This window comes from Tinamus guttatus, unplaced genomic scaffold (assembly GCF_059628265.1).
Source record: "Tinamus guttatus ecotype Peru unplaced genomic scaffold, ASM5962826v1 Tinamus_guttatus_pri_ptg000676l, whole genome shotgun sequence".
Lineage (NCBI taxonomy): Eukaryota > Metazoa > Chordata > Aves > Tinamiformes > Tinamidae > Tinamus > Tinamus guttatus.
Window position 1 is genome coordinate 1,444,288 of NW_028289210.1, and position 13,362 is coordinate 1,457,649.

Genomic DNA, 13,362 nt, shown 5'->3' on the forward strand with positions numbered 1-13,362 from the left:
CTGGAGATGGAAGCAATGTCCCACACAGGCTGTGCACTTCAGAACTAGCCTTATTTCCTCTCCAGTAGTCAGACTGAAGGAAACGAGCAATTTGCTGACACATTCTCCAGCCATAAAGCCAGTGGCAACTGGAGATTGGACTTTTGCCTTCTGCAAGATGAGCACTGCCACTGGGCAGGCTTAGCAAGGTAAAGCACAGGCCTGGAAGGCAGGAAGCCGTTTCCTGTTGATTCTCTCACTGAGCTCCTTAGGCTGGTGTAGGTTTAGTGTATTTTTCAGCTCATTTCTAGAGGATGGAATAAAAATTTAGTATTTATTTCCCCTTTCAGGGTTGTTTAGAAGAATTAATCAGTTGTCTGTAACGCGTTTGTGGAACCTGACTTGGAAAGTACCAGAGAAGTGTCTCTGTGTGAATGGAATAGGGTGAATGGCATTAGATAACTTCCCTCTTTCACAGTCGTGCCAGCTGTTCATCAATGTTCCTGTGGAGGCACCTTCTATTGATTACCACGTGTCGCTTGCCCAGACGGCGTTGCAGGTCTGCCTCACGCATACAGAGCTGCAGAATGAAATTTACTGTCAGCTCGTTAAACAGACCAGCTGCCGACGGCCCCAGAACCACTCAGTCATTCAGGTGAGTTCCACTTCGACACTTCTGCTCTGCGAGTGCTTTCTGTTTAATTCCATGTTTTTAATAATTAGCAATGAGAGTGATTCTTGGAAAATCCTGCAAATTTTAAGTTTGCTAGAGGAAAGACTGTATTAAAGCTGACATATATGCAAAGAAACAACAGTGAGAATGTAACTATTTGTAAAACAGATTTTAGTTTGAATTTAACCACTTACCAATTGCAAATCGTCCATTCCAGCTATATTTGCCATCAGAATCTGTTGTGTTCATGTTGTGTTGCCTGTCTACAGTTCTCACCTTGTATTAATCTTGTCTTTAGTTTTATTTAATCAACAGCGTGTAAGTCTTGAATATTACAACTAAACGTAAATTTTTTTTTGCACTATAATTTTTGGGTAAATCAGATTTATAAGTCATCACATAAATGCTGATCTTGATTATAATATTCCCAGTTCAAATGAGCTTGAGAGAAAATAAAATCCAGTTAGGGGAGTATGTGAGTATTTTGAAACAAAATTTCCCAATGTAGTCTTTGTAATGATCTGCAGTTACAGAAAAAGAAAGGAAGTGTTGATTAAATTTTAGATGTTAATTATTCACATAGCTCTGGTTACACTATCCAAGTTTTCAAAAGTGACCACTCATTTAGAGAGCCCCTTCTCAGTCCAGGTTCAGATACTGAAGAGCAGCCTGTCATCTTGAAATCATTTCTCTTTAAAGCATTTTGAGCTGTCTGTTTAAAAATGGTCACTCTCAAAAACACTGGTCACCCTCCAGCACTTTGGTTACAGTAAAAATTCCACTAAAGCCAACAGGTAGAAAACGGAGAACAAGAGCGATGTTGGGTTTTCTGTTCACAGTGCTGGCAGCTCCTGGCTCTGTGTGCTCCTCTATTCCTGCCTCAACATCACTTTCTCTGGTACATCAAACAGCACCTGCAGCGGCACGCAGACCCCAGGTAAGGGTGGCCACAGCACTTTCTTTTGTTAAATGCTGCAGAAACAGAGAGAAACAATTTTGGGATTCATACCCACAAAATAAGTTGGAGGGAGACAGAAGTTTCTGCGCTGCCTCCATTGCTGCCCTTCAGTCCTTGTATCACTTAAGCTAGTCTGCAAAGCTCAGTGAACTGTACTAGCCAAAGAACTTCCTACAGGTGTAATCAGAAACCACCTGAGGGTTATTTTTTACCACCACAACTACTTTCTTTAATTGATAAAATTTAAATACAGACCAAAGTAATTGTTTAAACTCAATCTCTGGTGACTACCTTTTGCTGTCAGATTAGCATGCTTGCTGAGAGAATAAAAGTGAGGCAAAGAATAACTTAAGCTAGCAGCAGCTAACAAACCCTAAATATATTCTAGTTTGGTTTCTATTATCTCTTTAGTGCGTTATAATGGGTAACACTCTCCTCAGTGAGAAAACAGCACAAGATCTACTGTAACAGCAATAAGCTGTTCTCTGGTATTCGTGCTTTGCTATTTATGTGTTTCCGTGGTGGTCTGGTCTTCAGTATGTCTCACTGCCCTGTTGTAGGGGTCATGGCAATCGAGCCATCTAGTTATCTGTTGCAGCAACATGTGCTCAATGTGAAGGCCAGACAGAGCTTAAAGTGTGGTTTCATCTCAAGCAAATACTTGTATTGAAACACCCAGCCTAAGTCTGCCTCTGAACTCTAGCTGCAATTCTCATATTGCACAGAAAATCTGTGTATTCCGTGTGTGTGTGTGTGTATATTTTACTTTATTTTCTTTCATGTTGTCTTATATTCACTGTTTCTTCTTAGAAGTAGGAGCAGAGATGAGAAGAGGTCCTCAGTGTTCAGGCTGTCTCTCCGTTGTCCAGCAATATTAGGGTTGCTCTGGCTAGGATGAGAGGACATCTGGCCAATGCTGTTCGTTACCAGCTCACAAACTGATTCACGCAGCTCATTAGAGGGGCAGCTGTACTACCCTCAATTATTCTTGAATTAGGGGAGTTGTTGGGCCCTCTGAAACTGATTTAGCACCTCAACTTCAGTGATTATTGTGCTGATGGTTTGCCAGATTCTTAGCCCCAAACCCTGTTTATCAGCAAATAAGCTCCAAGCATAAGCTAAAAGGAAATATATTTATACAAGCTAGCTATGAAACACATGATTACTAGGGTTAGAAACAAATAAACAGAAACTAAAGCAAATTGTGCTCCTGTATGCATCTAGTTTAGTTTACACTTAAAGTAGTTGCTAAATGACATTAGACTAGCACCTCCTGCTTAGCTTTAGGAATACTTATCTATCTTCAGAGAGAGCAGATACGTCCATTTCCTGACTAGCTAGACACAGATACTCCTTCTGTGTTATGTAGCTAACAAAGTACTTGGACATCTATGCTGTATTAATCTTATGAGCTAAGCTTACACAAGATCATCATCCTAGGGTTTTTGTTGTTTGTTTGTTTGTTTGTTTTTTTTCATGAAAAGTCACCTAAAAGAAGTATATACCAATGTTTTGGGCAAGAAAGAAAAGTAGGGAATGGTCAATAGAAGCCAGGCTCAGCAGTGTTTGGGAGAATGTGGGATCAACAGCTTGAAAATATGCAAGCAACTTGGGATCAACAGGGAGTTGAAGCAAGATTCTCCCTCTGTGAATTGTTCCCGGATTACAGTTCAATCACATTATGAGGGCGATGAGCAGTGTCTTGTTACAGTGAAGAGCAAGCGCTCCCAACCTGCATGTTGCTTGCAGAGATTTAACTGGAAATTTAATCACCTACTAAGCTCCAGAAGGCATGTTGAATGGAATTGCTCCCCCCCACAAAGTAATAGCACAGTTACAAATCCTTATAAATCCTTGAATTGCATTCAGTTTCAGAATTTATTTGCTATATACATTCTTTAAATTATTTTCCTAAAGGTGTAATTGGCTATTCCCGCCCAGCTTTAGGGACACTTGCACCCTTCAGTCCTGATTAGCGGAGCCATCTCTTCACTAAACACCAAAGGGATATTAGTAATTCTCCCTGCACTGTTTTTAACTATAAACAAATCCGTAGCTTACTTTGAATGAAATGTATTACAGCTTTTACAGATTTACTCTCAGCTCTTAGTCTGCTGAGATGAATTAGGGCATCTGATAAAGATGCATCACTGCTCGAATGAAAGCTCAAGGAGTGATGCTTTCTGGTGGTGTGGAAAGGGCGTATCTAAAGCAAGGATTTTTGGCTCATCCCTGGCTCCTTCTCCAGGAGTGAAATAGGCAAGTATGCCATCTACTGCCAGAGATCCGTGGAGCGAACGGTGCACGCCGGCGAGCGGGAGGCCAGGCCTTCCCGGATGGAGATTGTGTCCATCCTTTTGAGGAACCCCTACCACCACTCGCTGCCCTTCAGCATCCCCGTGCACTTCATGAATGGAACCTACCAGGTGAGCAGCCGCGTCCTCCGGCGGGGTCGAGGGCTGCACCACAATCTGCCTTCCTCCTGGGCGGGACACACTGGTGTTCCCACTCATCAGGCATTTGGAAATGAGCACTGTTTCCCCTCCATGCCATTTTTAGTCATATTTTTTAAGAAGGTGAAAGGAATACAGCCCTTACAAGTCTTGTGAAGAAAAGGTACTTGTGGAAATGGGAGAACTCTTGTAAACATCTCAGTAAGGGAAAGAGGGCGGTATGAAGGGAGATGGTGCACATGTGTAGTCATGGGGGAAGACTTCAACTGGAGCTGGCAATCACCAATGTGTAGGAAACAAGGCTTCATTAGTTTTAGTAGTCATCAATGTCATGTGTTTTGAAAGTTCTCTTGCATTAGCTCATGTTTCACTTCAGGTTGTAGGTTTTGATGGTTCCTCAACAGTTGATGAATTTATCCAGCGGCTGAACCAAGAGACAGGAATGAAGAAGCCGTCCCATATGGGATTTTCTCTCTTCACAGATGATCCTTCTGGCAGGGATTTGGAGCACTGTCTGCCGGGCAACATGAAGGTAATCTTTGTCATCTTTTACAAGCAGAAGAGCTGCTGAATGGATGCTAGTTTTTTTTTTTTTTAATGCATTGAGATCAAATGAACTCGGGTATTGCCAGTATTCAGAGATGAGATGTCAATTAGAAGACTCTAATCTGAGACGCTAGTTAAAACAAAGCACATTCTATTTTAGTAGGTGATAAATTGGTAAATTAAAGAAAAAAACAGCACACCCTGTTCCCACCCCCAGCAGGCTTTAACTCACGGGATGACCACCTTAAGGAGGTGAGCTAGTTGCCATGAGTGACAAACAATAGATTTTGACACTAACATGAGGGAATAATTTGTCTTAGACACTGATGGAGGAATAGTAGAAGTGGCAACTTTGAAGAGACCCCCATATCTGTAAGGAACATGAATGTTAAATTTTACATTGGGTAATGTAAGAAGAAAATGCCAATGACTTCAACGCAGATGTCATGAAGAGGCAAGTACCACAGAGACTGCCAAATGAAAGGCTTTGTCCTTGTGCCCTGGCTATCGACTGGATGATGTGGAGCTTTGCTGGTAATTTAACCACTATTTGGAGAGATGAGATAAATGATGGAGTTTGAGATAATCAAAGGCATTGCTTTGACTGGTTAAATCACTGGCTAAGACAACCTCAGTAGATTCATGAGAGAGGATTAAGGTATATACTTACATAGTTCATGTAGCCTCTTAAGTTAATATTCCCTTTATTGCTATGCTATCAAAATAGGAGTAGGGACCTTTATTAGACCATTCCTGGGAGGACTGGAATAGCCTAGAGAAGAGAATTGTAACTGAGGAGATTAACTTTTACTTTTGACAGTCTGATCCCAGAGGTTTGGCATAGCCAGGCAAATAGACAACTGCTCTTCAGAGGGTGCATCCTCATTCATGCTGTAGTTTGGCTCAGGTGGGTTCTTCTGAAGCCAACCTCGCAGTCATTCCCACTGACCACACTTTGGTTCACATTGTGGAACAATCTTAGAGAGCGAGAAATGGGTTTTTTCATGTGAAACATGAGCTTTAAGATGTTATCCCACACACTGGGTTTTGAGGCCATGTGACCAGACTAAAACACATATAATGTTCTTTAAAACACATATAATGAAGCATAGGATCTTAGGAACCACTGTTTCACTGTGCAGATCTGTTTCTCATGGGCTATGCTACTTGCTAACATAGGCATAGTTGATACTACACTGGACTTTACATACTTGAAGTGGAGTTTTCTATTTAAACTTGTTTTTTTTTTTCTTACATACTGAGAAAGGAAAAGAAATTGGTTTGTCGCTTTTGGCAGTGTTTATGCTGAGCCTTTATATTTCTTCATCTCTGTGTTCCACAGTATCGTTTTCTCTTGCTTTCCTTGCAAACCATGACTGTACATTTTCCTTCAGGCTGTCTCTCACCTCATTTTTTAAAATATTTATTTATTTATTAAGATTTGTGATGTTATTTCTAAATGGGAACAAGCCTTAAAAGAATTGCACCCTGGGAAGTATGAAGGTGGCACAAGAATAGTCAAGCTGACCTATAAGAACAGGTACTGTGTTTCTTTTTTTTTGTACTTTTGTTAATTAAATATTGGTAGACTGAGTATATCTCTGTAGATGGCCAATAATTTTATAGTGTCAAAACTGCTTAGGTCCTACATAAGATGCAGTAACTTCTGTGTGTGTGTGGTATACATGTGAAAGAGGATATTTAGAGATATCTCCAGAGCTACCTAGAGATAAAATTCCAAATGCTTTGCAATAGCAGAACAGACTTAAAACATGGTAAGTACTAGCTATAGCACAATAAAACATACTTGGCACAATTTAATTTGCCTAGATTCTAAAGCATAATTAAATAATGTGTGTTAGGTGAGAGGAAGAGACACCTCAGGGAAATCACTAGCAAAAAGGATAAGCTGAAACTTGCAGTTAAGTAAAGAATTGTGAAGATGAAACGGATACAATAACAGTGTTTTTGTGCTCTAAAAGGCAGGACCTATAGAGGAGACATGTAATAGCAGTACCCAGTCTGCATAGAGAGAGAGAGAAATGCTAACGTTAGATGAGGAGAGATAGTAGAGAAGAAAAACACGAGACAAAGATCTACAACAGAATCTGGAACAAGTTCACAATTTATAACAAAGAGAGGAATTCTGAATTAAAGACGGTGCTGTGTATGAGAACTAGGAAATGGCTTTCTGCATGTGAATTCTGTATCATGGAGGGGGAGGGAAAAGGCTACCCAAAAAACAAAGGAGCAGCACTGTCTTGTGTTGACTCTTTGAAGACTTTTGATGGTTGCACTGGTGAAAATAAACTTATGGGAATGTTGTTAGTTGATACAACAGAAATAGAAGCAGAAGTGATTGCTTTTGACCCAGAAAATGATATTTATTTCAGTAGTGAAACCTTGCAGGATGTAGTTTGTTCGACTGGAATGTGCCTAGACTGGGCAGCAAGGATATTTGATAAAGTCTATCCAAGGCTGGGCTGTTCTAACACCGAGGCCTCTGATAAGGCAAGGAAAGGTCACTGTGGTCCCAACTGTGGTGGTGCTCCTGGACTGACAGACATAAACAAACTGATCTTCAACCACTGGAATGAAGTATTTTGTGTGCTGTTGTGGAATATATGGCCACAGACGTAGCTTCAATGTAAACGGGCATGCATGGTTCTGGGAGTGGTTCTGGGAAGCAGTCCCCAAGCTGGTGTCTTTAGTGCTGATTAATCATCTTATACTACCAGGTCAAAGAGAGAGTGAGCGTGAATAAAAACTATTAGGAAGCCTTGATCTGCAAGAGTGATTCTTTAAGTGTATCAGTAAGGACTGTTAATTAAGTCTTATTTGTTGCCGAAGCAAACTAAAGACTTTTTTAAGATCGATTTTTATTGTAACTGGATATGAAAAAAACAAGTTTTGATTTGGCTTTTGTCTGATCTTAGTTGTGTTTTATCTTATCTTAGTTTGTGACAGTTGTAGTGAATATAAGAAGGGCCAGGCTGCCATATAAATTTATGCTTATGCCTCAGAGCAGAGGTAGTTCTATATTCTGCACTGAACAGGGAAGTTCAAGCCTATGTCTTAAATATTGCCTGTTTGTGCTTGAGAGCAGGGGGAACACGATGTTTCTTCATTTCTTCCAGCTTTGCTGTCTTGAAGTGGCTGCCTTACAGAGTTCACATGGCTCCCAGAGCTGGACAGCGTGCTTGGAGCCTCCTTGTCCAAGCCTTGTTCACGAAGGAAACACCTCAGTTTGCTAATCTCTGTCCAGTTCCCCACTAATGCTGGGGAGGGGGAGGTGGCACTTTTATTTTTCTTGATTAAAATTTCCACCTCTATTCTCAGTTAGTTCACAACTTTTCTTTTCCTTTGCAATTCTCTCTACTTTCTAGGCTGTATTTTCGGAGCCAGGCTAAAGGTGAGACGGACCGGGAGCGGCTGCTGCTGGCCTTCCAAGTCAGCAGTGAAATAGCCAGTGGAAGGTTTCCTGTTAATAAGGAACTAGCTCTGGAAATGGTGGCCCTGATGGCTCAGGTGAGCATGGCTGCAGGCAGAAATCCCCCTTTTTGTCCTCCAGGGAGCTCAGCTGCATACGGAATATCTCTGACTAAGCAGCTATCTTGTTCATCAAAAGTGGTAAACTGAGGAGTCCCATGCTGGACACATTGTACCAGCATATAACGAGAGAAAATATGATGTTAGAACAGCTTTTGCTGTAGGAAAATTTGCCACAGGATTTCCTCTCCTTTCCTTCTGAAGAAAAACACTGCACTAAGATTTAGGAGAATACAGCTAGGCTAGAATATCCCCCGCACTGCTCCAGTTAGTACCTCAACAGAGATAAGAAAATACCATTGCTATAATACCACCTGATAGTAAATGATCCTTTTGTAGGATCCTCTGTTAAACCTCCAGGCTTGCATTTAGCACTCCAGCACATAAAACAGAAGTATGGACTGCAGGCATGGCCTGAAGCTTATTGCTGCATTTGTTAAAGAAATGTAAACTCTGATTAAGCAGCTGGGAGTGTTGTTCACCCTGTTTACAAACAGTGTGCTTTTTTTTTTTGGTCATTTGAAAATAAAATCCTGAAGTTTGGCAGTCATAAAGTACCTTCCTATAGTAAGTACTGGTTCTGATCTTTTTACTGGGCCAGCTTTCTTAGATCGGTAAAGAATTTCTTGGGCAGTCATATCCTCAGTAGTTGTTTTATTGCACATTTACTGTAGTAAATGCTGCAAATAAAACTCCCTAGGGCAAATAGTGTCATCTTACAGTGGGTGTCATATAGGGATTAATGGGCTGTTCAGGTACACTATAACTTTATAACATTCTCTTAGGTGGAATATGGCGATTTGGACCGACCAGTATCTTCAAGTCCTGGGGGAACATCACAATCCAAAATGCAGCATCTTCTCCATCAGGTCTTAGATAAATTCTATCCCAAACGCTATAAGCAAAACATTACCCCTGAGCAGCTCAGGTAAGACTATTTTTTCTTTTATAAATTGTTTTTGGTGCAAAATATTATACTTGCAGTTTTATCTCTACATGCTTAAAAGTTTCAAGGAGCCCTGTCAATGTAATTTTAATCCAGAAGCCTGGGGTGGGGGGAAGTCTCAGGAAATGGTTCTTTTGCAGGGAAGCTTCTAGACTAGAAGTTCATGTCTTTCAGGTTAATTTTGTTTCTGAACTTTTGTTTTACCATACCCCCAGTTTTAATGAAATCCGGGTGCCTGTCAGTTGTAACAAACCATGAAGCCAGCATCTGTGAGCTGCTACAGGCCGTGCAGCAATTCTGAGTGGACTTATTCTAGCAGGGCATTCTGATGTTCTGACTTTGAAATCCTTGCACGTTACACACACAGCTGAACTGCTCCTGAACAGAATTCAGACACTGCCATGAATCTCAGCTGGTGATCTCCCAGGTTGCTCAGGGATGCAGTGATAGAACTAACACAGTTCCCTATGGAAAGCAAATGGCTTCCATGTGCACGTGGCAGGATAGCTCCCCATCAACCCATCCCTAGCAGCCAAATCAAGAGAGGGTTGGTAGGTATCACTGCTCCACAGGGGTCATACTGCAGACTTGTTAAGATGAGAGGGAGAGTGTAACTGAACATGAGCTGTGCGAGGTTTTACTGCAACAGCTGTTTGAAAGCAGTCACTGTTGTTTAATATCTACAGCATTGAGCAACTGGTATATGACTGGGATTCCTGGGCATTGCGATGGAAGTAACAGTAAAATAATTGTGGATGTATAGAAACTGCTAAAATAAATTCAAGTTATAAAAATAAAAACTTCCTAACTGACAGTGCAACCAGCCGGGTGCCTAGTGCTGTCCTTGGGCACAGAAGGTACATTTATAATCTGATACAATTTTACTTGGTTTGAAAGTCGTTAGTAAGTGGTGCTGTCTTGTGTCTTGGATTCTGAAAGGCAAGTGACTGACAGGTTGGCGACGAAGTGGATGATGCTGCAGGGATGCTCTCCACCTGAGTGTATTCGCATTTATTTGACGGTGGCCCGGAAATGGCCTCTCTTTGGAACCAAAATGTTTGCTGCTAAGGTAACTGGAATGCACTTTCTTCCTTGCTTGAGGCTGGGCTTTCCCAGCAGAGCTACATTTGTGATCTCAGGTAGAACGGGTTGGAAATGCTCCTACTTCAGGAAGGGGAGGAACTGAATAAGGCAGCTCTGGACCAGCTCTGGTTGGTTGTGGCGCTGGTTTGGGAAGATGAGCAATGTGCTGTGGACACTAGGGGCTGCTAGTGCTCTGCAGTAGGTGCTGCATCTTTCTCCTGGGCTGCATCCGTTCATCATACACTACTTCTCCCTACCCTGCCTTTCCAAAGCTTTTAAAGCAGTCATCAGGACTGATAGTTTTGATAGTTTTAAAAGTATTGACGTAGCACTGGGAGAAAAAGGGAAGAGTGCCTTGCAGCTAGTGTTAGGTAAAAAGAGAATGGGCCCTTCAGTCCTGTGCTCTGCCTGGCACAGAACCAGCTGTTCTCCCTGCTTCAGGAGAGGGGCAAGTGCTGCTGCTCTCCTGGGGCTCTCTTCCTGGTACCTCTTCCCACACTAATGTTTTTGCACATAGTGGTCTGTCTGAGAAATCGTGTGCTAGCATTAAGTATCTTTCCCAATGAAGCAGGAGCCTCCCCTATTGGAAGGGGTCTTGCTTGTGGTTACGTAGCCCTTGCTTTGAAGTCAAAGGTCTTATAGTTATGGAATAAAGTCTAAGGATAAAAGGGGTCTCTTGAGTAAACATATGAGGAGTTTCCAAAAACTCCAGGCAGCAGAGGGACTTCCCTTTGGCTTTGTGGCTGTCAGCAGAAAAAGCAGAAGAGGTTATTGGTATTTGAGGTCACCGACACTGAATCGAAATACAAGAACAGTTACATACAGAGCTGAAATAACAGGGATGGTTCTGATGACTAGCATATTTTATATCTTTTCAGGAGTTAAACTATGGCACAGGCCACATAACAACTGATCACCAGGAAAGATTCATGTCACTGGCCATAGCAACACATGATAATATAGGGTTCTTTCTTACCTCCGCTTTATCCTTAAAGCTTAAGAGTTGTTATTAGAAACCTCTGTGGCATTCAAGAAAGGTCTAAATAATTTTTTAAATTTCCTCAGCCTATTTTGCCTTCTTCCTTGGAGGACTGTCCAGTCTGGATTGCTGTGAATGAAGATGGTATCAGCATACTGGACTATAACAGCATGGTGAGGAACAGTGTCTAAGAAAAACAACACATTTCCCTGGGTCTTAAAGTCAGTAGATTGTCTTTAACTTCAGATGGAGCCAAAAGTTAATCTGTAGTAGCTAGAGGTGAGGGAAGGTAGGGGCTGTGTTTGAGCGCTGCATAAACAGAGGAAAATTACAGCTATGCTGGGAAGTAAGGTTTCATGAGACAGCTGACTTGATGGGCAGCAAACACGTTCCAACATCCTGTAAAATGGCCGTAGTGGATGGACTTTGTTACCTCCATTGGAACTATAACAGAGTTTGGGCTGCTGCTCTGAAATAACGAAGCCTCGAGCAAGCCAGGAAAGTCCTAGAAATGCACTTTTAATTTGAGATTTCTCTGCTAGCTGTCAACTATACAGACAAGCCCTTCACAGGGGCAGGACTGCAGGCCTGATGTTCTTGCAGGAAAGAGTAAATGCATCATTTTGAGATGGATGTATTTCTTTTGCGGATGTGATTCTTTAGCGGGACTGTAACTGCAACTCTCTGTCTGCAGCACTTGAAGCTCTCGTATTCATACTCTTCTGTGCTGACCTTTGGAGGCTGCCGAGATGACTTCATGATTGTAGTCAGTCAAATGAAAGAAAGGAGCTCTGGAAAACAGAGCACTGAAAAGCTCCTTTTCACAATGGCAGTTCCAAAGGTAAATATAAACAGTGAGAGAATTTCTGCCTAGCAGTGTCACAGCTGGGCATTTTGTACAAGCATTGGCAAATGGTACTTCTGGTTGCTGCATTTATATCTATCTTCTTGAATACACATTTAAGAAATCCCTTGTAAGCTGGAGCCTTTAATGAAGTAACTTACTCCACCCAACTCAGAAAGCCAGGTCTTAACTTAAAATCTTTGTATGAGACAAGGTTGTCTGGAAAAGTTTTGCAGCCAATAAGGATTTTAAAAAAATCAAAGGGCACGTTCTCCTCTAATTGTCTTACAGTTAATCATTTTCTTTTTTTCCCCTAGATTGTTGAAGCAACACTTCTCATTGCCAGCTACATTAACTACCGTGCAGCAGCCTCGCTCTCGTGCTCTGCACAGCCCTCCCAAAGTGCAGCTCCTGCTCCCTGGGAGACCGAAAGTCGGTGCTTTCACCCTTCCATGCCCCGAAGCACGAAGGGTCCCACCCTGCTCTGAGGGCTCATTCCAAATGATTTTGGGTGCTTTTTTTTTTTTTTTTTTTTTTTTTTTTGTCTTTTTGCACTGCTCTGTACTGAATTCAACTGCTGTGATTTTGCTGATTACCCACCTTGTTTCAATACAGGCTCCAATTTCTTCTCCATAATAATACATGAAATTCCTTAGTGTAGATAAAGGCAGGGTCCTTTCTTTTCAAAAAGCTTGACTTTGGAGCTCTGCAGGACTTTCCTTCCCATGCCGCACTCCATCCAAAGCACCATGGCTCAGATCCCTTCCCTGCACTGTGCTCCAGTCACATGACATCCCCCACATTTCTGTTCCTCTATGTGTTTTTTCTTCTTCCATCTCCCTTCCAAGCACATAGGTTTTCTTTGATCCCTCCCTTTCACAGCTTTGCATCTCCTTTAGAGTAGCCTCAGTCTGACTCTGAAACTCCCAGGGGCCTCTCTTCCTTATCACATCCCCTTTCAGTTATTTTCATTATTTCTAGGAGTTTTCCGTTAATATTGATCCTTAACTTACCTGCTCTTTACTTGAATTAGACTGTAACCTCTGCAGGACAGGTTTGACTTGTATAGAAGACTTGGACTTGACTGCAGGGAGCTAAATACACAGTCCTGTTAAAATTAAAAGCAGGTGGTAATGGCCAGGGCGGCGTGTGGCTGATGCCTGCGCGAGGCTGCGTGCTGCCGAGCAGCGCCCACATCGCTGCAGCACAGAGCAGCTGCACCCCGAAGTCGGCAGCTCCCGAGTGTCACGAGTAACACGACAGTTGAGGCATAACTTGACCTCTGTGCTCTGGTGGTGAATAGCCATCACGTTGAAGTTTTCAGTACTGCTTACATTCACTGCTGTCACTCC

The 13,362-nt window shown here is 42.1% G+C and overlaps 1 protein-coding gene across 1 annotated transcript in view; it reads left to right on the plus strand.

Moving 5' to 3' along the window:
- The window catches only part of PLEKHH1 (pleckstrin homology, MyTH4 and FERM domain containing H1), a 41,122-nt gene extending 28,410 nt beyond the window's left edge, over positions 1-12,712 (plus strand). Inside the window, exons 18-28 of the mRNA XM_010212194.2 lie at positions 458-634; positions 1,492-1,589; positions 3,859-4,036; positions 4,440-4,595; positions 6,049-6,149; positions 7,996-8,137; positions 8,944-9,086; positions 10,044-10,173; positions 11,253-11,339; positions 11,861-12,007; positions 12,328-12,712. Coding sequence (XP_010210496.2) covers positions 458-634; positions 1,492-1,589; positions 3,859-4,036; positions 4,440-4,595; positions 6,049-6,149; positions 7,996-8,137; positions 8,944-9,086; positions 10,044-10,173; positions 11,253-11,339; positions 11,861-12,007; positions 12,328-12,498 — 1,530 coding nt within the window. The 3' untranslated portion in view covers positions 12,499-12,712. The remainder of the gene's footprint in view (positions 1-457; positions 635-1,491; positions 1,590-3,858; positions 4,037-4,439; positions 4,596-6,048; positions 6,150-7,995; positions 8,138-8,943; positions 9,087-10,043; positions 10,174-11,252; positions 11,340-11,860; positions 12,008-12,327) is intronic.
- The last annotated feature ends 650 nt before the right edge of the window (positions 12,713-13,362 follow it).